This window comes from Phoenix dactylifera, chromosome 16, assembly GCF_009389715.1.
Source record: "Phoenix dactylifera cultivar Barhee BC4 chromosome 16, palm_55x_up_171113_PBpolish2nd_filt_p, whole genome shotgun sequence".
In the NCBI taxonomy this organism is placed as follows: domain Eukaryota; kingdom Viridiplantae; phylum Streptophyta; class Magnoliopsida; order Arecales; family Arecaceae; genus Phoenix; species Phoenix dactylifera.
The window spans coordinates 12,252,619-12,278,447 of NC_052407.1; the positions used below are offsets into that span (position 1 = coordinate 12,252,619).

General features: G+C 40.4%; 2 protein-coding genes across 18 annotated transcripts; one reads left to right on the plus strand and one right to left on the minus strand.

Moving 5' to 3' along the window:
* The first annotated feature begins 2,654 nt into the window (after positions 1-2,654).
* LOC103703677 lies at positions 2,655-4,283 on the plus strand. 2 transcript variants are annotated; one of them, XM_008786608.3, is made up of 2 exons: positions 2,655-3,077; positions 3,198-4,283. In XM_008786608.3, exons 1-2 carry the CDS (start codon positions 2,996-2,998, stop codon positions 4,100-4,102), a joined length of 987 nt encoding a protein of 328 aa, XP_008784830.2. In that variant the 5' UTR covers positions 2,655-2,995; the 3' UTR covers positions 4,103-4,283. The 2 variants fall into 2 exon arrangements, with proteins under 2 accessions (XP_008784830.2, XP_008784829.2); XM_008786607.3 differs by having other exon boundaries at positions 2,666-3,077; positions 3,243-4,283.
* A 1,332-nt stretch (positions 4,284-5,615) lies between these two features.
* LOC103703676 (mediator of RNA polymerase II transcription subunit 32-like) lies at positions 5,616-25,067 on the minus strand. 16 transcript variants are annotated; one of them, XM_026803238.2, is made up of 6 exons: positions 24,234-25,067; positions 14,911-15,002; positions 8,094-8,382; positions 7,376-7,735; positions 7,186-7,254; positions 5,616-5,927 (listed from the first exon to the last, which is right to left on the minus strand). In XM_026803238.2, exons 1-2 carry the CDS (start codon positions 24,790-24,792, stop codon positions 14,977-14,979), a joined length of 585 nt encoding a protein of 194 aa, XP_026659039.2. In that variant the 5' UTR covers positions 24,793-25,067; the 3' UTR covers positions 5,616-5,927; positions 7,186-7,254; positions 7,376-7,735; positions 8,094-8,382; positions 14,911-14,976. The 16 variants fall into 16 exon arrangements, with proteins under 16 accessions (XP_026659039.2, XP_026659038.2, XP_026659036.2 ...); XM_026803237.2 differs by adding an exon at positions 13,144-13,467 and having other exon boundaries at positions 7,376-8,348; XM_026803235.2 differs by adding an exon at positions 13,137-13,467 and having other exon boundaries at positions 7,376-8,348.
* Between the last annotated feature and the right edge of the window lie 762 nt (positions 25,068-25,829).

The window sequence follows — 25,829 nt, forward strand, 5'->3', positions numbered from 1 at the left end:
TTTCTTTTCTGCTGCCCCATTAAGTTGAGAAGCATAAGCAGTTGTCACTTCATGGATTACACCATGATCCTCACAAAGTTGAGATAACTCTTCCACCACCGCCTAATCTAAGGATTTCAGTTCACCTTTCTAATTGGTTTTTAACTTCATTCTTATAAGCTTTAAATCTATCAAATATCTCATCCTTAGTTTCGAGTAAGTATACGTAACAATTATATCATCTTTTAAAGTAATCAAATATCTAATACCAAACCCTAGTAAAACTATAAATTATTTAAATAATGTATATAGTATAAAAATATTAAGTTGTACATTAAATGCCACCATTGCTGTTTAATTGCAGCACAAAATAAAATTATCTCTATTTTAAAGAACTTGTAAGAGAAAATTATATACAAATATAGGAATATGTTGATGCTATTGATGTGTTTAAATACTTTTAAAAAATATTTTAAAAATATGACAATATTAGAATGAAGTTATTATTTTTTTTATCAAAGGTAAAATATTAAAGTTTTTATGAAAATAAATAATTATTAAAATATGAAATATCACCACATTTTTTGCATGAGTATATTTCTTAAGGCATATAGCCTTCTAATATCTATAATAAATCTTAATTTGATAAAATAAATTGTTGTTGTTGTGGTTGGGTGCTTTTTAGCTAATTGATGGATTATTAGTTCGATTCTCCTTAAAGGTGGCACATAAAATAGTTTTTAAGTTTTTTTTTGGCACTAAATTTCTATATTTTAGAGAGCGGGAAAATGCCGGGATATAATCCATGACACCATATTAGCCAATACTTGTCCTGCATTTTTGAAAAAAGAGGGGAGATAGAATGGGCCACATTTTTTTAATTTTTCCCAATATCTTTTGGCCTTCAAGGATTCTATGATTTCTTGTAAGAATAGTATGTGTGAAGATGGAATTAAGTAGTGTTTAACGAACTTATATAATTCCATCATATGATAGAAATATATGGGCTTACAACAAAATACACAATTATATATAAAATGTTAAATATACTCACACATTAATTAATTAACATTTATCTCTCTTTCTAATGGATAGAAAGAGAGAGTAGGGTGTGCGCATTTAAAAATTGAGACTTGTTGTCTTCCACCAATCTTTTGTTGGAGCTATCTCTGGTTTTAGGCATCACGCCATTATTCTACTAATTAAAAATTAAGAAAACGATATATACGATGGGGCAAGTAGTGGAATTAGGGTTTGTCTTAATAGTTACACCCATCCGCTTAGAAACTAAAGATTATGGATTTGATTTTTTGATAGCGCATCACCAAACTTAGTTAATTATAGTGTGAGAGTGTGGCATGGAGATAGGAGTAGATGAACGCTTTTTCCTGCCATTACAAGGACCGAGCAAAGCTAAAATCTTCCTATCTACTCTATATGATAAAACTGCTACATTTGGGCACACAAATTGGATTGCAAGAAGCCTTAGCATAGAACATTCTGTACAATCAGAGAGAGAAAGAGAGATAGAGAGAGCAAACTGCATCCTAAGTATTGGTTTTATTTAATGAAACCTAGAGTTTGATATGTGTAATGCATGACATTTAATTAGGCAATCTCACATATGGAGCCTTACAACCCTCTGCTCTTATCTTTGCCTTTAAGAGTTGAAGCTTTTTCTATATTAAAATGCAATTCATATTTAATTCTAGGCTATCTAATTTTAGATAAAAATAATGGCAAGATTCTTCGATCATATCAACTATATCTGGAAATCTACTAGCATTTTTATTTAGTTGGAGAAACCAATGTCGTCCCTCACTTTCTTAGGGCCTTAGAGGTGACATTGGGCTCAAGCATGGGGCTAACAGCCTAGGTCTCATCCTGGAGGTCCAAGCCAACCTCAAACCTCCATACATTCACAGGAACTAGTACTTTTTACAAAAAGCCTGATTTTGGCCCAAGCTTAACACTATTAACAATATTTTTGAGAGAAAAGGAGACCATTAACTGGTTATTCTTCCAAAATATATAAAATTTAAGAAAAATGAAGATATGCATACATGGATACATATATATGTACCTACTTACACACACACACACACACACACACATATATATATATATATATATATATATATATATATATGTATATATGTATCTATGTATATATGTATGTATGTTTATATGCACGTAAGTATGTATATGTGTATGTGTGTTTGTATAGCTGTAATATACATGGGATATAAAGATCTCTGTTTGCAATCATTATAAAAACCCATGATTCAATGTATTTTTATACTGGTATAGATCTTGATCAATGGTAAGAATTATCTTCAAATTTAAATATCCTATCACCTATTTTGGAGTTAAGAGAAATAAATATCCTCTCACGTGTATCACCTATGTATATGCTTTTGTGTGTATCTATCTATCTATCTACATAGAGATAGATATAGAGATAGAGATAGAAAGAGACCTCGATAAAAAATGAACCAAAACTATAATTTTGTTGCCTCGAAATAACTTAACAAGGACATGGATCACATGACTTTCCCTTTAGAAAAACGCCGAAGTCAACATGCTCATGTGGAAGAAATCTGGACCCCAGAAGGCACGGGCAGCTTTTACTAAATTCAAAGCCTCAGAAAAAGTCCAGGAGACACCCCGAGATTTCGGACCGGCAACCACAACCACCAACATATCCATCGCAAGCTACTCGCAGCCAAATACCCAAAAAGCTTCTACAAAGAGAAGGAAGAGATACAAAACAAGAAAATATTGAGACGAGACAAGGGAGGAAGAAAGAGGAGAGCGAAGCCTCCCTTCCTCCTGTATCTCTCAATCCAACTGGAAGGAACATCCGTTGAATAAAACGTTCTCCTTCTCTTCTTCCAAGCAATTTATAAAATCTTTTCCTGCTCAAAACCATACTACTATGTATTTTGGATATTCTTGTCTCTCTCATACATATCTATAGAATTTGTTGGTATAATCAACAAGGCCTCTAGAAAATATGAGTAAGCTCGCCATGAAGTCATCCTCTGAATCACTTCCTTTGCCCCTTGGAGAACTTTCAAACGATTCTACTTTGGAAGGTAAGTGATGTACGCCATCTTCTCTCTTTCATGCACGTTAAAAAATATATTTGATGGGTTTTCTCGAAGTATATCGCTTTTTATTCTTCTATTTCTCATATTTCTCTTTTGCTTTTTTAGAAGAACACACCATGCATGTCTCTCTCTCTCTCTCTCTTATTTCAGCTGCAAGGGCAGATGCGAAGCTATTATTGAACTTGATCCACGATCACACCCATGCATCTAAAGAAGACGACGTCCGGAAGCCGCAACGTGTCACCGGGATGATGGCCATCTTCGACGACATAAAATCTCGGCTCGACAGATATCAAGTCCCCAGGAAGAGAGAGGCTGAGCTCCGGCGGTGCAACACCGACCTCAGGCGTGGCTTTCCACCCAAGGAGAAGAAGCCTCAGGACCGGATCGCCGAGGAGAACTGTAAGCTCCGGAAGGAGCTTAACTCGAGCATGACGGCCCGCAAGAACCTCGAGAGCATGTTCGCGAGCTTGGGGAAGGAGAAGGCCATCATGGCCGCCGAGCTCGCTCGGAAGGTGCAAGAGCTCATTGATACGGAGGAGCTCCTCGACGACCTCAAGGCACAGAATGAGACGTTAACAGAGAAGGTGAAGGCCTGCGTAGCCGAACACAAGGCAAGGAGGAACAGCATCGGCATCCCCGGCGACTCGCCGCTGCAGGAGCGAAACAAGGTGCTGTCGGAGCAGCTGCTGAAGTCGTTGGATGGGTATCGATCGATGAAGAGGAAACTGAAGGAAGCTCAAGAGGAGAATGCTAGAATTGCTTCTAAAATGGCAGCGGCGGCGGCGGAGGTGGCGGCGGGCATCGAGATGATTCATGGCTTGCGTGAAAGGATCGGTAAGGGCGGCGAGGGGGTGGCGGGGATCGACGAGGAGCTCGCGGCGGTGGAGCGGATGCTTGTTAGATCGCATGGGAAGCTAGCTAAGGGAAGCCCGAAGAGTGGGGAGAGTGTGAAGCCGGTGGCTGATTTGCCCGCAGACAAGCCTTCAGGTTTAGCAGCAGGTGAGTAGAGAGGCTAAGAATGAAGAGGGAGGAATTGTGTGCTCTTTTTTGGTTTTCCTTCTGAGTTTTTGTTTAGTGTAATGGTTCTCAATTTTCTTGTCATGGAAAATTATATATACATATATATATATATATATACATAAATAAATAAATAAAAGCACAGTGCGACCTCTGTCTTTCTTATATATATATATATATATATATATATATTCTCCTTTCTTTTCTTTGAAAAAAAAATTATATGCCATTGCACCAAAAAAATGCTATACTGACAAACTTCCTAAGTGTACCATGAACTTGAGGACAAGAAAAAGATGAGAAGCACATGCAATGCCCATAATATAAGAATGACATGCAATGAAGAAAAAAAATATGGACCATTTCATGATTTGGGTGTGTCATCCTCGCATAGATATCTCCAGAGAGGCAGCCATCTAAGGTCTCTGAATATGAATGAGGAGGTGAGTGGATCCAAATGCATCTCAATAAGGCGGCCTTAGTAAATGAGTTGATTGGGGTTGGTTTCCATTTGGCATGACTTGACAAAGCTTGGACTTTTAACTACAGGACCAGAATCTTGATGCAGGAGAGATTTTTCTTTCTTTTTTTTTTTTTGGTTTGCTGAACCTTCACATCATATTAGCTCTCACTCTACAAAATAAAACATCTTTTTCCTTCATTTGACGTACATTGAGAAATTTATACATTTTTTAGTGAGTGAAAAGATTTAGATTGACTTATCCCCAAATTTTATGAATAGAAACCCTTGCGAGTTCTAAGAATGCAAGAGCTAAGTAAGGTCACCAATGGCTAGATAACTCTCAAGCTTTGTTAGAATGGCAGCATGCACACCCCACGCTTACATGAAGGTGGGACAAGTTGGATGGATTTAATCAAATAAAACTACTTTTTTTTGCATGGAAATTATTTTTTCCAAAAGAGAGAGATTTCTGAAAAGATATATATCCGGATCAGATTTGAAAAAAAAAAATCAAATTATCCATATCTGCTCCGAATCTGCTGCGCAAGATAAAGCCTGCCCTCTTAGAACCTCATGGGGTCGAATACCAGAAGGACAAAATAAATTGCCAGGCGTAATGCTTGGTCGGCAAATTTTGAGCAGCTTTGGTGCATACACCATGCATAATTGCACCTGTGCCACTTTGATCTCCTTCCTCGTTCCTTTACCCTCATCTATCTGAATATTTGATCTCAACCCAAAAAACTGGTAATAAGCGCAAAAACATGAATTCAGGTTCCACATTTGTTTGATTACATCCAACTTATATATATATATATATATATATATATATATATATATATATATATATATATATATATATATATATCAAGCTTCCTCGACTAAAATTACTAGTGGGCTATGTAGATTGGAAGCCACCCGTCATCTCAACCAATTGGGTGGTCGGCACTCGAAGGCAAACTGCCGATTAATGGGTCTACATTGGAAGTACACCTAGCAGTCTAGCACAAACGGACACCCCTTAAAGCTGTGAAGAAATGTGGTTCAAGCTTGCAGAACTTTGATCTAACACGCTTAGTAGTTAGGATGTAAACTTATGTTTCAGAAATAAAACCACTTAAAAGACTGAATCTGGATCAGACTGTAGGCGATCATACATACCCCTATTCCACACTGGCCTGAAATAGTGCAAATTCTTAGATGATCAATCTAGAACTTGAGTATTCGAGCATCTGATACCCTTCATAAATCTTTCTTTGGTAAAATTTTTTCAGGAATGATGAGAAAATCCAAGTTTGGAAGGATCTAAATATGTTCTTGAGCACTGAGATGTGAGAGTAGTCCTCCTTTACCTGTCACAAAGAATTGGAGATGAGTAAATGGTGACATGAAGTGACCTGTTAAGGATCTGTTTCAGCTGATGGCTCAACAAGCATGTCCTCTTCAAAAAAGAAAGAAAAGTCCATACAAGAGAGAGGAGGAAAGTTGGAGAGCGCATATGCAGCATATAAACAGGTTCATAGTTCTTTTAACAGCAGAAATTGAATCAAGCTTTCATCAACTTTTCAAAATAATGCACCATCTGAATTGCTAATGATATGGTCAGACCCTCATGGCAAAAGACATGCATGCAGACAAGTCCAGACCTTTGCTGGTTCCCTCAGTAGCTTTGGTGCATATACCATGTACAATTGCGCCTAAGCCAATGCACTGAACTCATCAGTTTACCCCCATCCATCTAAATGATTGGTGTCAACTCACGAGGAAGAACCAGTAATAAGCATAAAACCATCAATTCTGGTCCGACATTTGTTTTATCACATCTATTCTTCCAGCGTTGCATATATATTACACTTCCTCGACAAAGGCTGTCGGTGAGCTCTCTAGATTTAGAGCCACCCAACCCATAATCTCAACCAACTGAGATAAAAGCCCCTGTTTGCCTAAACCAATTGAGCAGTTGGCACTCAAAATGCAAACTACCTAAACAGAGGTCCCAACCAAGAACTTGAATTCCAATGGGGTTTGGATATGGTCATGCATACCTAACAGAGATGGACAAGAGCGCACCTGATTAGACCTGTCAAAAGAAGTGAAAGAAAGGTCCTTCAAGCTTGCAAAACTTCGATCTAACACGCCGAGTAGTTAGGGTGTAGATTTGCATTTTACACAGCCATTTGGACTGAATCGGGATCAGACAGGAGGTGAATCACACCCACCATCTGCACCCCTACACCAGACTGGCCTTGTACAACTCTAGTGGAGGTTCTGATGTTCGTAAATTGTTATTTGGTGAATCTATTCCAGAAGTCTAGAAGGATCTGTTTTGTGTGGGGCAGGGTGTAATATGTTTAGTACACCCCATGCATGTGCGCTAAATTTGTAGTGCAATGTGATGCTAGACCTAGAAATTCCAGTTTTTAACATAAAACATTTTGATCTGGAAAAACAAAGTATTTAAGGAATCATATATTTATATTTGTAGACATCAGATAAAGCAATGGTTTACCAAATTGTCGGAATCAATATATTTCTAAATCTGTTCAGGAGAAAAGCTCAAAAAACTTTGATTTCTGTTTGGACAAGCATAGAAGAGAAGTCTGCCCATACCTGTCATAAAGAACTGGAAATGCGTGATACCGACATGAAATGACCTGTTAAGGATCTGTTTCAGCTGATCTGCTCAAAGGAAATAAAAAGTCCATGTAAGAAAAATGGGGAACTTCAGAACTTGCAATAATGACCTTGGGATTATGTATTGTTACAAAGAAAAATCACAATCTACAAACTATCAGCTGACCACATCTTGGAACAGGCGCTTATGGATGGATCCTTTCAATCTTCCACTCCAGAAACCTTTCTCAGAAAGCAAGCCTTGAATGAATTGGATTGTGGGCAGCCTTACAAGGATGTCATTCCCCGCTATCTTAACAAACCATCTGAATCACTGAATCCTCCAACATAACAGATGATCGAACCTTTTTTTTTTTGAAATAATAAATAAAACTTAAATAAAGAAATTTATGAAAATTTAGCACAGTATTCGGAAACATCACCTTAATAAGGAGTTCATGATGGAAGCTTTTAGATCCGCAAGAACACTCCAATTGCCTCCTTGTTCAGAGATGGAACAAACTGGAAATGACCACAGTGATTCTACCTGTTCCATTTTGGTCTTAACTACACCAGGTTTTACAACTTTCAGAAGGGAACTTTCAAAGTGTGTTGCAATGCCCATAGAATCTAGCATTGTAATGTTTTAATTTAAATCTTCTATGTAAAACCAAATAGATAGATATTGACAAGCCTTATCCCAATTATATCAAGCCAGAAGCAAAGGCCAAATCCCACAAACAAGTACACATTTAAATTTCATAACGTCCATCCAACATTCATGACGAACCTAAGATCATTTCTTACCAATTACCATATTTGGAAATACCACAATAAACTGAATTAAATAAAAACTTTGGAATCAATAACAAAGAGAAACCCAAAATAGAAATACAAAGACTCACTTGTTCCAATCAACAGAGTTGGAGATGGGGCAAGGAAGATGCCCATTCCACTTGCTTGACAGCACAGCAATTCTTCAAGCCTCGGAGGTGAGAGGCGGCATACCTTCATGCAGTTGCATGCCCCACTTTCATTGCATGTCCATTAATATGCAATGTCATCACATCATGCTTCCGCCACTCATCAGTTTGCACGACCAGGTCACGGACATATTGGTGGAAAGTCCTCTCCACATAAGTACAGGTAATGGCATGGACCTGTTAAAGCATCAGGTAAGCCAAGGCTTCACCACTGAAACAAAAGCAAAAACAGCTCAAGCAATCTTCAAATGATGTTATTAGAATCTCTAAAGAAGTATTTATGCGAACTATCTGTCAGTATTTGGTCTGGTGGAGGTGCTAGAGACTATATCAGTTTGTGGTGGCCTGTGCACAATAATTATAGGCATATGAAGCTATTCTTGGCTTCTCATGGTCTAGAAAATTTCTGCTGTGCTCACTTAGCTATGAATAACAAGTGGTACAGAAAAGGAAGTGATGATATTAGTTATTTTGACCTCACTATGTAATGAAAAGGAAACCCTGTAACTCGATAAAATGGAAGTGCATACCTTCTAAAAATGACAGGCAATGGCTTATCTTAATTATATTAGAGGATCGATCATGCATATTGTATGTCGACTTTTGTTAAGTCTCCTTTTTCTGATATGAAATACTTGAAGGAGGTCTTGATTTCACTAAAACTAAAAGCAGTAGACAAATGATGTTAATCTTACAGTGCAGGAACTGTTCTCCCTGAGGACATTGAATTTCATAACATTTTGATATCCAATATATCATGTTTCTTGATGAAATTATATCCCCAAAATTAAATTGAGAATTCCATTTTAATCATAGTTTTCACAAGGGTGCACCTTGAGACCTAAGATTAACATTACACCTCACAGTCCAACTAAGTGAACTCTTTATCTTTCACTTCAATTGAAAACCAAATATTTGACAGTAAATATGTAAATCAAATACAAATCATTTAAGAGTAGGGATATACGTACACTATAATTCTATAGTCTATGTGATAATTTGCATACTAGAAAGCATAAACACAGATGTTTCATGTTTTACTCTTCATATATATTTTTTGTTCCTTGGTGGCTCTGGTTCTAACTTGCTATAAGATGTTATTAGGTTGATTAGGAAAGTCCCAAAGTTATTAGGATGGTGTTTTATAGTGATTTTTGTGTCTGCCTATTTGAACTATATGGATACTAAATTATATTTCTTTATATTAAATTGTGAAGACTTGAATTGGGCCCGTTCTAGGGCCCAACAGACTGAAGTCGGCAAGGGGTGCCGACTTCAGCTGGGTCATCGTGGGGGTGACCACGATGACCACGCCGGCCGAACGGCCAGCGAAATCACCGATATTAATGAATAGCTGACACCAACTAATTTCGGATTAAAGGCTTAGTTGAGTTGAGTATATTAATTATTAATGAATCCTTTCTTAAGGATACTACACTCCCTTCTCTTTTTGACTTTCCTCTTCCTTTTTCCCTTCTCTTTCAAGCTACCAGCCAAGGTAATGGCCAACAGCTACTAGCTGTAAAACCATCTACTCTTTTCTCTTCATTTACAATCAAGATTGATATCATTCTAATAGTTCTGATTTTCTGCAGAGTTCTGCATTGGAACATTGCATCAAAAAAAAAAAAAGAAAGGAAGAAAAAAGAGTTCTGCATGGAACAGTTTCCTCTATGTTGTCATGGTTCATATTCTCACCTTCTCTTAAAATTGAGAATGTGCCAGCTGTACACGATCCTCAAATTCATTTTTTCACCCAAATTAGCATAATGTATTGTATCTGAATCAATCAAGCAGTCTAGAAAGCAAACACCAATTTGTCTCAACTCCCTTTCTTTTTATAATTTTCATTGCTGCAATCACATGGATTGCATAACTCATCATCTAGATTCTCAGATCACATCTATTTTCTCCATAATTTATCTTATAATTTCCTATTCTTTAACTTTTTGTTTCCATTTTGCTGTTAGAGCCTCTTTATTATCAGATTTTATTCAATTGACCCTCAAAATGTAAAATGATTATATTCTGATCTCATAATCAACAAGCCATAACATTCTTACCATTGACTAGCATGCTAGCCTCCTTTAGTTCTAGAGTCTATCAACCAATATTTGAAGCCACATGTAATTCAGCCCAGGATATAGCTCCAATTAAATACAAGGGCTCATTTCAATTCTCATCATTAATTCACCGTGTCACTCCAATAACAAGGCGCAACACATAGCATTATTCATCTTGAAAAAAGGAAAACCATTCCTGTTGCAAGCATTTAGATGGGTGTGGTGACCAAAAATCCTCATTGGCAGAGAATTCTTTTGGATGTTAAGCAACATGGATTTTTTGAAGTAGAAGAGATTCACATTGTTGGTTTTTGATAGGGCAGAAAACTAACCAAATACTGATTGGATATCAGTAATATCGATATCCATATCATTTTTAATTTGGCAAATACGGATGCAGACACAGATATCAGTAAGATTGAAAAAATCATATCTATATTTGTTTTAAATAGCCAAGAATACAATTTGGATATTGATAGTATGGAAATAAATATGGATATAAGTTGGATAGTTAAACTTTATAGCCACCAAATCAAAGATACCACTTAATGGAATTGAAATTAAGCCAAGAATGTCACTTGTTTCCTTTAAAAGTTCATGAGTGCTATATAAGATTAAAAAGGATCACAAACAAAACTAGATATTTGGATATGTATCGGATAGTTGTCTATCTATATCTGTGTCCATTTTTCTTTGATGGAGTTAGAGGTTCAAATTTGTATCCATATCCGGATAGATTCACATATAAAAATGGATCTGGAAAGATATTATCCAGATCACTTTCACCCCTAGTTTTTGACAGATTGTGTGTTATCTAAGAAGTTATACGTACCCTTTTTAAGAACCTAAGTAGTTATCAGGCATCTTCTTAGTAAATGGTGATGGGAAATTTTTACCAATAATAGATAAAATGATGGCTATAACTTATAAGGGTTACCTAATGACACATTTGAGACAATGCTTGAAGCATTAGAATGGAAGAATATAGTAACATTTTAATCATTTGTATGTAGCTAGGCCTTTAAGATTATGCAATGGGATAGTAGATGAAAGTTCATGTGTAAGCCACAAGGATGGTAGGTCGAGTTGTCGCACTAAGCTAAAGATTAGGAAATTAGATAATTAACCTTCATTACTTTACTTCCAAGAAAAATTGAGATAAGCTAGATCTTAGGTAGGATTGACCATCTGACAAGCTGGAAAAACTTTAGACTCAGCCACGAGGCTTACATGTAGAACAATATAGCAAATATAGAAGTTTTATTGTATAGTTAGGATTATTTTGCAAAAAATCCTTTGCTTGGCAAACATGTTTTTAGGGTAAAAGAAAAGGCAGACAACATGTCGAACTGCAAGAAATTGTACCTATTTTGGATAGGATTCTAGCTATTGTAAGATGCATAGTTGATGGTGAAAAATTCTATTTGTTTTATGGGATAGCCCGAACCGGTACCAAACCGGTCCGGTGGCCGACCGATACGCCTACCGGTACCGGTTCGGCGATCCTTGTCTATAGTATACTATTCTAATGAAAAACCAGCACCTTTACCATCCTCGGAATGCCAAAACCAGTTGGACCAGTATGTACTGACTGTATCAGTCTGTATCAACCTATACAAATCAGTATCGAAAATATCATACCAACCATGCTGCTCAGTACCAGTTGCTATTCATTTTCTTGTTTTTGATTCTCTTAGTCTGGGTACGTAGAGACCATGCTAGTATCATACCATTTTGATGGGAAAAAGGTATAGGTTTGATATTGGTATCTAAAACCTTAACTAGTGCAATTTAAAAACAGAATAGGAAATTCCAATTTAAAGCTATATCAGTCAATCTATGAACAATCATTTTAATTAATTCAAAGAAAAGATTTGCCAGTCAACCAAAAGCTGTTAATTTATGACTCCTTGAATATTTTAAAATGTGGCGTAAGATTCACCGTCTCAGTACCAAACTCCGTATCGATAACACACTAGCATAGTGTCGGTACGGTATACGATTTTTTTGGCGTACCGAGTGTCAGTATGCCACCAATACCGGTACCGAACCAGTATGGTATGCTCGGTACTGTCCAATACGGTACGCCCGGTACCATCCAGTACGGTACGACATACCATGATGTGGCGCATGCTACAACACATGCATATGTGGTCCCTTGATGCACCACATTGCTTATATGCGGTAACATATGCGATCATACTACATATAGACCAAAAAAGCAATCAACTTAGCATTTCGCAACCACATATCGACCTACTTAATCATATGGCTGCAAATGTGAGTCCACTTAGTATTTTGGAGCTACATATATAGCCCACTCTTATCTAGGTCCATTTAGGTGAAGCGAGTTCAAGCTGATGGTTAGGTTTGATATATGTTTTCAAATGAACCAAATATGAGTATTAATTGGGCTAAAATGTTTATTATACTATAATTTTGCTATGGGGTATTAGATACTAAGTAATAAGCACTGATTTTTAGTAGTAGTTGTTCATTTTTTCGTAATCTATCCATAAAAAATTACTATCACTATTATTTTTTTTAAAAAAAATATCATGTTTATTTTTAATTAGTTAAAAATAGTAAACACATATGCACCTGCATATGCAGCATGTATATTGCATATGCACTATGTGATCCCTTGACTGCCCACATACTATAGCCAGTTTTAAGAAACTAGAATTTTCCTCTAGAGCTATAACATTTTGGATTGGTACTTCCTTTTCTTTGAGCTCAAGGCAGTTTGACATGCAGGTTTGACAAAAAAACTAAGAAAATGGTGAAGTATAGCTTCTGCATGCAATAAGGAATATTGAACTGTGCTTATGGCTTCTAAATAGGCATCGATGATTAAAGACTTCAAGGCCAATCCCATTAGGTGGTAGCAAGGAAGTTAAACCTCTTACTAGTTGCTCCTGCTCCCAGGTCTGGTCCCCATCTTCATATGCTGCTCAATACTTTCTTGTTGATCTAAACCATACTCTATAAAGCTAAAAGGAAAAAGTTCTTATAATATCAACCCCACAATGCATAGACCGGACGAACTCTTGAGATGCACATATATTTTTTTAAGTCCTTATATCTTCACACTTCTCACAAAGAACTAGCTCCGGATACTCAGGAACAGCCTCATTGTGTTTATAATTTGTGGAGGTGGTAATAAAATAAGATGACAGCATGGTTGAATGCTAAATTAGAATGATGTGGCAACAAATTGGAGGTCGATAAACCTGCAAAAACTAGAATAGTTAAGAAGCCACTCCACTACAAATACATAAGGAAATGAAACCCAGAAAATAGACCACCAAAAGCTATTAAGTTATGCTTCTCCATTAACAAACATGTTCATTCATAGAAAAGGAATGCTATGAAATCATTATTGTCCTAGATCTACTAATGGAAAGAAGAGTTGACCAATGAGGACACTTCCAACAAACAGGAAGTGAACTTCATAACAAGGAGATATGCTGCTGAAGTATTGCATGACTTCACCTAATAACAGGATTGAAGAGTTTAATTCATGAAAGAAAGACAAGTATTGGCAGTATTGCATAAATCAAATTGTTTCATGATACATTCCCATCAGTTGAGAGAAACAAATACATCAGTAGGAAGGTGTCTAGCAAAAGATAGAAATGCATACAAAAGAGATGCTAGGGAGTTCAATGAGTGATAGATAAAAGGAAATGAAGAACTATGAGATTGAACATGGTTAACATTTCGTCTAAAATATTTTGTTTTGGCCAAAATGATTAAGATGGGAAATAAATAAATTGTAGCGAAATCACACATGACTGTGCAAGTAACAAATCATGTTTCATCTAGAATTGAAATAATAAATTTGACTGTTTCAGCTGGAAATAGTAATGCTTTAATTCGCATAAAAGAGACTCGTCCAAGAGTTCTATTTAGTCATTTAAACACAATGAAACCAATTAGCTTTAATTAGTACTTTTTTCACAAGCAGGAAAATTTCAAGAAACTTCATGACAATTTCGCAAAGTTAAACAATGCTGTAAAGTTGGTTCCAGACAGAAAAGGTCAGAACAACTTTGCTTCCATCATACCTAAAGGATTTTGTGATAGGGACCTGCTCTTGGAGCCACTGCTAGTGACCTAGATTTTGTCATTGGCATTGTTTATTTTCTTGGTTGCGCATGGCAGCAATCCTAGTTGAACAGGACAACAAGATAATGCATGATCACAATAAAACAATTTTTTCCTTTTAATGGCCTATTTAGATATATGCTTGATTTACCTGTTTTAGGTTTTCACAAAAAAAATAACTTTTATTTGAATAAATATATAAGAGGGAGGTTAGAAGGAACATGAGTAAAACTGCAAAGTTGGTATGAACTTTCAACAAGGAATAATTTTTTAGATAAACAGCTTTCATCAAATTTCTAAGTATTGTTAAGTTTTTTACTAAAATGCATTAATATAAAGTGACAGCATACAGTTTTCATCGGAACAAATGATGAAGAATAAATAACGAAAGTAACGATCTAAAATGGATTAGATAAAGCTCTCTGTTTGTAATTATGATTGAGGTATTAGGAGGATATATTAGAACACAGAGTTTGACGGTCAAATATTATAGAAGCAAAATGAAAACATTGTCAGAGTGGAGAGAAATAGAATATAACAAAGTTTGCTTTTATTAAATTATTCACTTTTTTCAGGCCTTCTATGCTTCCACTTGTGCCGGAAAACTCAACAAAGTTGAGAAGATATTTGCTTCATTCGGCTAACCACAAGGGCACCTCTGCATAAAAATGAGTAAAGAAGGGTTCAAAAATCAATCCCATGGAAACAGGGGCTGAGATAGAATTTACCTTTTAGGGGGGAGGGGGGGTGCAAAACTTATATGATTATATCTACTGTTTTTTAAAGAATGAATGTACATGAAATTGTAATTTAAATTTAAATTATTCATAAGATTAACATGACATGATGCTGATAAATAAGGTTGTGAGCATTTCAATGAAAGAGACATATCATAGCAAATCTGAGTCGCTAGCTTTATCACTATATTTATAAAACTTGGCACCACCTGTAGATAACATTCTAGAATGGAGCTTAAAATTCAAGTCTAAGACAACAGTCACCCATAATATAGTTGAGATTTGGATCATAATTTAAAACTACGTAAATCATATATAACACTTCTCATTAATAATATCTAATATAATCAAAATAAGACAGGATAGCATTGCATCCTATAGAAGCTTAGTGCTCTTTGCTTAATTTTGGAGTATCTTGCTGCATTGAGTCACTTCTATAATTTATCGAAATTTATAGCTGATAGAATATGTTTTTGCAATCTAAATTTAACTAAACTCTATGAATGCTACTCTATTCCATTTCTTGAATATCCACAGAAAATGCTTGTTGTAGAGTATTTGATTTCATCATGAAAGCAGCATTGGTGGATCCCGATGCACATGGACTATGATCTAGTTTTTAATTAAAAAAATATATGTTCAGAGTGAAAAACACTCATCTTACATGAACTTGTAAGCACAAGCAGCAAATCTCAAATGGGCACTAATTAGGCAAGAGCTTTAGGGAGGGAATGAGAAGGTCAAGAATAATGGCACAATAAAAAATTAAAATGTTCATGGGGAAGAAAGATAAGCTGGCATTTTGAATTTTAGAAAAGTGAGTAAATAGGGAGATGTATCTTTTCAGTTATAGAAGTTCCTTCTATTTTGAATGGATATTTATTTATAGATAATGGTAAATACAAATCATTTTATCTTCCAACTTAAGAGAAGTCCAAGGAATTTGGTTGTATGTTAAGGGACAGATATTGAAATATTTTAAGAATAAGCCAGCTATAAAGTTTTTTTTAAGGAAAAGAAAAGGCCAGATATAGAAAGTTGGCACTGAAAATGGATTGGAAAGGGAGGGAGGGACTGAGAATAGCAGGCCTGGGCTTGGGGCGGAGGCGCGGGCATTGGCGGACCATGGCTCCCACCACCCCCTAGATGTGCCCCTGCATCCAAAGCAGATTAGATTTGTTACTTGGCTGTTGCTATAATCATCATATCAAAACATGGAATATCAACCATCCAGAACTTTTCCTCCTTACATGTGATCCTGCATGCTTCTCTTCTTGTCCATGCTCACCTCCTTTTGTGCAGCCTCATATAATTATGGCTGATCGCATGCTTCTACAGACATCTTTGTATGCCATAATGGAGTACATTTGATGGACCACTTGTATAAACCTAGTATAAACCTAGTTTTCCATGCTTAGATTCTACAAGAGTTTCTTCCTCCAATTCTAAGATGTCACCATCATCATCTTGGTCATCTTTGCCATTCTTGTCTTGCTACTTTAGTTCATAATGATGTATTAGGCTTCTTTTCTAATTTACATATGTCATCCTTTAAAGGTTGTATTCTTGAGAAGCATGCGAAATTTCTCTTCCTCTCTAGTAATTCTATTGTCTTTTCACCCATAGACTTAGTTCACCCAATTGTGCGGCGTCATGCTCCTCCTTCTGTACCTAAAGATGGAAATAGGGATTTTATCATAATGATTTATTAGACTTCTTTTCTAATTTACATGTCCTCCTCTAAAGGTTGTATTCTTGACAAGCATGTGAAATTTTTCTTCCTCTCTAGTAATTCTATCGTCTTTTCACCCATAGACTTAGTTCACCCAATTGTGTGGCATCATGCTCCTTCTATACCTAAATATGGAAATAGGTATTTTATCATTTTTATTGATGATTATTCTCAGTTCACACAGGTTTACTTTGTGCACTCTTGCACCTCATTACAAACAATATATAAAAACTTTTTGCTACGTTTCACACAATTTTCTAAACCATTAAAACTTTTCCTTGACTTTAGTACTGAATACATGTCTCATGACTTTCTTGCCTCACAAGAGACATCCTAAGCTCTTTCTTGTCCTGGCTTCACTAGCTGAATGGTGTTGTTGGTCAAAAGTATAGAGTAGTTCAGTCCATTGTTCTTTCTGGTTTCACTCAAAGTGACTACTTGTGTACATTGTTTTTTTAAGCATTACCTTAGTTGTTCTCCATGAATAATCTTGTTCCACTTCACTATTTTTTTTTTTTTTGGAGGATTGAGGTTGCCTACAGCCCTAAAGGTTATATCAGCAAAACTACATTATTGACCTGCTTTCTAAAGCTAGCTTGATTGACCATTATTGATACTCCAATAGAGCTTTGTCATAATTTACAACTTGGGGTGGTGGGCCTCTCACTGATCCTGCTCGCTAAGCACCTAGTGGTAGTATTGTCCATTTCACTATTTTCAAACCGGATATTCCTTACACTGCAGATGCTTTAAGCCACTTTTCTCAGCCTCATTATTAGTTCATTGTGCTCATCTCACTTGTTAATTATTTCCAGTGTACCACTCTACCAGCCTTGCATTTCTTCAATACCTTCCATCTTCAGCTACATGCCTTCTCTATGCTACTTAGGCAAATGATCCACTTCATCAACAATAAACCACTGGTTACTCTATATTTCTTGGGATTTGCCTTATATCATGAATCTGCAAGAAACAAGGTATCTACTATCACTCGCTCATCTAGTGAAGATGAGCTATGAACTATGGCTATGGCTACTAACATTCTTAAGATTATTTGGTTTCATTGGGCTTTTAATTATGTGGGTGTCATCATTTCTAGGATACCTCCACTTCACTGTAATAATAACAATGCTAATCAAATTGTCACCAACCCTAGCAGCCACGACCTCACCAAGCATATTGGTGTTAATGCTTCTCGTTACGTGTCATCATCAACACCACCTTATCGCAATATTTTCTCTTCACTATTTGCCTATAGAGATTCGGCCACTTGATTTATTTGCAAAACCTTGGATGAGAGCACAACACTCCCATCTTCTTTACAAACTCTTGATCTATGACCCATCAAATGTTGAGGGAAGAAGTTAGAGTACTAGATGTCTTGCGCAATGTATATTGAATGTGTTAGATGTTAAGCTACCCCCTTGATATTATAGTCACCATGTATATATGAACCTTGCCAAGACGATAACATACACAAAAGAGTTTCTCTGCAATGCACTTCTCCAGGATTGACTTTAACAATTTAATTCAGTATATGTCACTAGACTATTTGATGGTTCTTTAACAACATGGAAGAGATATATAGTAAAATTACAGAAAGATTATGAATGCAAGAAAAAGACCTCATGTTTCCTACCTCCCTTATTTCATGTCAGTTCTTGCAGCAAACACCCAAGTTGTTAGCAGTTTTATTTCAGTTTAGGTGTAACATGGTAATATTGGGTGGATAGCAACAAACATACCAACTTGAGGCCAAACAATATTCTGAAGTGGAGAGTCCAACCTTCTCAGACTAAGAGCAAATTGAACCCTACTTCTTTAAAGTGTGCTTCCTCAAGAGATTAGATACTTTTTTTCTTACCTTTTATCCAGAAGTGAGTTTTAAAATCAGAAAACAAGGCCACTATCACTCCTGGGAAATATTTAATCTAATCCTTATATAGTGATATATATAAACTGAGAGAAACAGGACATCTATCACTCTCTGGAAATATTTAATCCAATCCTTATGTACCGGTATATGCATAGCATATTGAGATTCCTTCAACTATTAATTTTACGGCTAAGTAGGCCACTTCCATTCAAACAAAGGTTTCAACCCCAAACTACTAGGGATCTTTCATCTCTATTCCACCCAAGGTTCGTCGTACCAGTACCGAACCCCGTACCGGTGCCACACTAACATAGTATCGGTACAGTATGGTACGAAATTTTTTTGGCATACCGAAGGTCGGTATGCCACTGGTACCGATACGGTATATCCGGTACTATACGGTATGGCATACCATAATTCTACCACATCCTATCAAAATTTAACACTGTTCAGCTGCCCCAAATTGCCTAGATGGATCTATCCAACCCAAGAAAAAAAAAATTGATAAAATGATCATACTTCAGAGAATTACATCAATACTGTTGGGGGGAAAAATGGACCACCCCACAAATACAATTAGAGCACCCGAATCCGATGACAGGCATGACCCCGGCAAACATGATCTCGACATACACGACCTCAGCATACATGAACTCAGAAGGCTGCCGAGCTCAGAAGGCCGAACACAGAAGGCTGCCGAGCTCAGCAGGCCGAGCACAGAAGGCTGCCGAGCTCAGAAGGCTGTCGAGCTCAGAACGCCAAGCTCCGAAGGCCGAGCACAGAAGGCCGCCAAGCTCAGTACCGAGTTCAGTAGGCCGAGCACAGAAGGCTCCGAGCTCAAAACGCCGAGCTCAGAAGGCCGAGCACAGAAGGCTGCCGAGCTCAGAAGACTGCCGACCTCAGAAGGCCGAGCTCAAAAGGCATGAGCTCAAAAGGCCGATCTTAAAAAGCTGAGCCGACCTCAGAAGGCCGACCTTGTCGTCCACATGCTGCGGCTATGCCCTGCAGCAGCCTCACCGCACCATGCTTTGCTTGCCGGCCACGCCACGACATATCAACCAGGGACCATACCTTACTACGACTGTCAACAATTAAATGCTAATGATCTCCACGGACCTCCTGCCAGCCCAAAATCTTAGACCATCCACGGCAACTCGTTGACTCACTCAATCCCGTCCAGTCATCCACGGCAACTCATTAATTCACATGATCACGCCCAATCATGACGGTAACCCATTAATTCGCCCAGTCACATCGCAGGTAACCCTGGCGCCCCTCCTATAAAAAGAAAAACTTCTTCCTCTGAAGGGGGGATTGGGACTTCTGACTTTGACTTCTACATACAAACTCCCTCCTTCACGAAAGCCCCCTCTAACATAAGCATCGGAGGGCCGGCGCCGGAAACCCCAGCCACCGACTTCTTGCAGGTCCCCCGGAGGACGCAGCCCGCCGACGTACGACCCGCCGGAGCTCCTCCTCCCCAGCCAGCGGTCGCCCCCGGGTCCAGTTTTCAGCAACAGTTGGCGCTAGAGGAAGGGCCTGAGTCGTGACCATGAAGCTGAGGAGTAAAAGAGCCTCTAATGCCTCCCAGCATCGCGCACCAAGTCCTGGACACTCAGTCCAGAACCCACCACCAAGGCCTCCGGTGGATCCAGTCCCTCAAGTCCAACCAGAGCAGTTCAACCTGCTTGTCCAACAAGTCCAAGCACTCACTGTGGCCGTTCAAGGCCTACAGCAAGTAGAAGACCAACCTCTACTCCCTCCTCACGAGCATGAGTCCTCAGGATGCCGCTCGCGACGTCATTTTTCTGTAGAGCGTCGCCACCACCGAAACTTCCACCGAGCTCGACCCCCAAGCCGGAAGGGCTTGTCGCGCATCCATTATTTTGAGAGCTCGCGCCGAAGCCTGACGCCTCGAGTACGAGAGCACCCATCTGAGGCGGGGTCTGCCCCATGCCAAGCTACAACAGGAGCCCCACCCGAGCTCGGCAGAAAAGTCGAGGACTTGGAGCGGCAGATACAGATGCTTCGAGACCGAGGCCCGAAGCGAGACGCCGACCTTGACTTTACAACAGAATCTCCATTCCCTCGATGGATCATGGATGAGTCAATCCCCCAAAGGTTCAAGATGTCACAGATTGAGCCATATGATGGCTCATCCGATCCTCTGGATCATTTGGAGAGCTACAAAGTCCTTATGACACTCCAAGGAGCCACAGACGCTCTACTCTACAAAGCCTTCCCAGCGACTCTCCGCAAGGTAGCTCGTCTTTGGTTCTCCAGACTAAAGCCCAGCTCGATTCTCTCCTTTGAACAGCTGGGCAGGCAACTCGCCACCCATTTTACCGCTAGCCGGCATCAGCACCGGACCTCAGACTCCCTCTTCGCCATCAAGCAGAAGGAGGGAGAATCCTTAAAAGACTACATCAGTCGCTTTACCTCGGCTACATGGGAGGTTCGCGATCTCGACCAGTCAATCGCCATGTCGGCATTGAAGATTGGAGCTTGGTCCTACAAATTTCTCTTCTCCATCGAGAAGAGCTTCCCCACCGACTTTGTTAAAATGTTGGCCCGAGCTCGCAAGTACGCCAAGGCTGAGGAAGCCATGGCCTCTCGGCGGGAGGCAGCCGAACGACCTGCCAAGATACAGAAGACGCGCCATGAGGAGCGCTCCCAACCAAGCAGCAGATTTTCCTAGCATGAGAAAGAGCCTCCTTGGCCCAAGAGCCTAGCTCACTCGAGGTCTCCCCTCCAAAAGTTTCAGATATACACTCCCCTCACATCCATGCAAGCAGAGATCCTCATGGAGATTGAGGGTCAGGGCTACCTCCGACCTCCATTGAGGATGCGACCGACAGAGTCGCGGAAGTACTCGAAAAAGTACTACTACTTCCACCGAGATCGCGGCCATGATATGGAGGATTGCTACAAGCTCCGTGATGAGATCGAGGCACTTGTCCGCCGAGATCGGTTGAGTTGTTTTGTCCGTGATCATGCCTACAGGAGAGAGCTTGAGGAACAAAACCCAGTGCCGCGTGAAGAGCGGAACGACAACTGACCTCTCGCGGGCATCATCAATACCATCAGAGGGCGGGCGAGTAGAGGCACCTGAAGCATCGAGCTCAGAAGAAGGAGCTTCCTCAAAGCACCCATGCACTGCAAAAGTCGTTTCCTTTTCCGATGAAGACCAAAAGGGTGATGAGCCCTCTTTATGACGACGCCGTAGCTATTTCCTTCATCATTGCAAGGCTTTAAAAAGTATTTTAGTACATAATGGAAGCTCGGCTGACGCCTTATTTTTGTAATGCCTTCCAAAGGATGAGCGCTCCTCTGGCTAGATTCACAGGAGATTCCACCCCAAGAAAGTACTATGAAATTAATTCTTCTCATGGCCCAGGTCAGCTCGGCCTACAATGCAACTCTTGGCCAACCAAGGCAACAACGAGATCGGGTCCAGCCTGTCCAAAGAAAATGCTCTTGGGTAGCCATGGATCCTGCATAATCATAGCTCCTCAACCTCGAGGGGTAGCGGCGTGGCCCAGAGCTCAATGCATGCCGCCTAACGGCCTCCAACGACTCCCAACCGGTACTAAGCCAAGTCTTGAGAGACCTCGAAGCTCGGAAGCTGTCAATATATCTCCAAAAGGTACCTCCATCTCCAACATCGCCCTCCCTCGTCTATGTTCTCGAGCTGATGCTTACCTCTAAGCTAGACTTTTCTGTTCTCGAGCTTATCTAAGTGCTCGAGCTCTTCCGTGCTTGAACTCTTCCGTTCTCAAGCTCATCTAAGTGATCGAGCTCTTCCGTTATGCTCATCTAAGTGCTTGACGACATTTCGACGCCATTTCAATGCCATTTCGACACCACTTCGACGACATTCGACGCCACTTCGACGACATTCGACGCCACTTCGACGACATTCGACGATATTTCGACGCCTCCTACGACGATGCACCTTGATCTGAGTGGGGACACCCTGCTGAGTCGACCACAAACCAAAGAAGGCCGCTGAAGTCGACCTCGGAGTAGAGTCGCTTAGCTCGGCTTGAACAGCTCGGCTTAAGGCCGTTAGCTCCGACTGCACGAGAGGTACACCCTACTTGGCACGTACATCTTCATAGACATTTGGCTATATTACAGGACGATCGACGACTGGACTACTTCCTTCGCCCGAGCTAAAAAGCAGCTCGAACTCGAAAGTCGGGGGATAGTATTGGAGGAAAAAATGGACCACCCCAAAAATACAATCAGAGCACCCGAATCCAATGACAGGCATGACCTCGGCAAACATGATCTCGACATGCACGACCTCAGCATGCATGAGCTCAGAAGGCTGCCGAGAAGGTTGACGAGCTCAGAAGGCCGAACATAGAAGGCCGCCGAGCACAGAAGGTTGCCGAGCTCAGCAGGCCGAGCACAGAAGGCTGCCGAGCTCAGAAGGCCGAGCTCAGAAGGCATGAGCTCAAAAGGCCGACCTTAAAAAGCCGAGCCGACCTCAGAAGGCCGACCTTGTCGTCCACATGCTGCGGCCATGCCCTGCAGCAGCCTCACCGCACCATGCTTTGCTTGTCGGCCATGCCATGACATATCAACCAGGGACCATACCCTGCTACGACTGTCAACAATTAAATGCGCACGATCACCACGGACCTCCAGCCAGCCCAAAATCTCAGGCCATCCACGACAACTCGTTGACTCACTCAATCCCGTCCAGTCATCCACGGCAACTCATTAATTCACACGATCACGCCCAATCATGACGGTAACCCATTAATTCGCCCAATCACATCGCAGCTAACCCTGGCGCCCTTCTTATAAAAAGGAAAACTTCTTCCTCTAAAGGGGGGACTGGAACTTCTGACTTTGACTTCTACATACAAACTCCCTCCTTCTCCACGAAAGCTCCCTCTAACTTAAGCATCGGAGGGCCGGCGCCGGAAACCCCGGCCACCGGCTTCTTGCAGGTCTCCCGGAGGATGCAGCCTGCCGACGCACCACCCGCCGGAGCTCCTCCTCCTCAGCCAGCGGTCGCCCCCGGGTCCAGTTTCCAGCAACAATTACCAAAATCAAAAATGGGGCCCCAGAATGGATCTATATCCTATCAAGATTCCTTCAACTACTAATTTTAAGGCTAAGTATGGTCACTATCATTAGACAACGGTTTCAAACCCACACCACAAGGGATCTTCCCTCTCAGTTCCACAACAACCTACCAAAATTTTAAATTATTCAGCTACACTAAATTGCCCAAATCAATCCATACACAGCATGAACATGCCGCATCTGACGTCATAGAATTAAATCAATACCCATATAATAAGAAATGGAGCCCTAGAACCGCCAACGCTACAGTAATCAATCAAATGAGACTCAATTTGCTGGATTATTCCCTTAAACCGTAGTAAATACTAAACTTTCAACAAAAACGTCTTCTTTTGCGAACAAAACAAAACTTTCGAGACTCTTCAGCCATCATAAAAGAAAAATGATCACAAAAAATGAAATTTAAAAAAAAAAAAATCGCCCGCACCTAGCGAGCCGGACCTTCGGAAAACCTAGCGTCAGAGGGTGCCAAAGAGGAGGAGGAAGGACTAGCGGCGGCGGGTGGCGGGGCGGCAGCGGAGGGGGTGGCGGACCCGGCGCCACGCTGGATCTCGAGGACGAGCCAGCGGACGGCCTTGCTCGTCTGCTCGAGGCGGGAGGCGTTGATCGGGAGCACCCCGCTGGCGGGCGCCTGGGAGGTGGCGCCGGTGGCCTCGTCGACGAGCAACTCCGACCCGATGCGGTGGCGCGCCCGCTCCACCATCTCCTCCGCGCGGTCGCACACCGCCTGGAAGGTCTCCCACCGCTTCTTGAAGCCCACCAGGGTGGCGTCGGTCTCCGCCGTCTTCTGTTCCCCGGATGCGGACCTCGCCTCCAGGACGCCCGCAGTCGCCGCAACGAGCTCATCGTAGGCACTGCTCAGCTCGTCGACGATGCCGTCCATCGGTGCTTGCGGTTCGGGGTTTTTTTTTTTTTCAATTTGGTATTTTGAGCCGAAGCCGCTCGATGACATTATGATTTGGATTACTGTTCCGTTTAAATTTTGTAAGAACCCCGGCATGAGACACGTGGGGGTGGGCGTGGGAGAAGGATAATTATCATTTAGGATAGACACGTGGGGATGAGTGTGGGCGGTAAATTGGATGGATAATTATCATTTATGGTGATTGAAAGTTTTTCTAAAGAAAATTATATTTTATGGGTATAATATGTCCGTAAGACAATTTTATTTGCATATTTATTATTCAACTTTTTGTTCTTTATGATAAACAAAAAAGATTGGGTATCTGCAATGCATGTTGAAAAAAATAATGAATGTACAAATACAAAATATTATTTTTCCAACTTTTTATATATTATGAATTATATTATATACAAATCGAAGATAAAATAAAGAGGAATTTGTGCTTAAAGGTTCTTTATTTCAAAATAATGATTTTATTTTTTGGATAAAAAATTATGAAATTCAAAGTTCAGATTTTTTTTTTAGATGGTATTTGGTTATAAAAGTGGGAGTATTTAAAAATAAAACAAGCATGTTTGATTAGGACCGTTAACGAGTCGAGCCGAGCCGAGCCCAAACCTCCGCGGGCTTGGCTCGGCTCGTTCCATAAAATTTTCGGCTCGGGCTCGGGCTCGATACCGAGCCCTGTATTGTGTTCGGGCTTGGGCTCGCTTGGCACAGCCCGACTCGGGCTTGAGCTCGCAAGGCTCGTTTGCCCGAGCCCGAGCCCGAGCCCGCCCCCATCAGCAGTTCGTCGGAGGAGAGGAATAAAGAAAAGAAAGAAAGAAAGAAAAGAAAAGAAGAAGAAGAAAAGAAAGAAGGGGGAGGCCAGCACGGGCATTAGCCGCGGGAGAGGGAGTGCAAGCTGGGGGTTAGCCAGGTAGGGGGAGCCTCGCCACAAGAATGGCCGAATGGGGTGTGGGGGTTGGGGCAGCAAAGCTTCTCGGAGAACTGGGATTGGGTGTACAGCATTGTCCTCATCGTCGTAGCCGTTGTCGGAGGGGAGGGCGGGGAGGGGGGCATCGGCTTCATCCTTCAGGCTTGGGGGCGAGGAGACGGAGTCCGGAGTCGTGGGTGGGGGTGGAGTCGTGGAG

Coding starts and splice junctions, on each gene's coding strand:
- LOC103703676 (XM_026803232.2), bottom strand. CDS start 24,792: ATGCCGGGGTTCTTACAAAATTTAAACGGAACAGTAATCCAAATCATA. Junction 8,349..24,233: donor TGACGCTAGGTTTTCCGAAG/GTCCGGCTCGCT, acceptor ATGCTTTAACAG/GTCCATGCCATTACCTGTAC.
- LOC103703677 (XM_008786608.3), top strand. CDS start 2,996: ATGAGTAAGCTCGCCATGAAGTCATCCTCTGAATCACTTCCTTTGCCC. Junction 3,078..3,197: donor AAACGATTCTACTTTGGAAG/GTAAGTGATGTA, acceptor TTGCTTTTTTAG/AAGAACACACCATGCATGTC.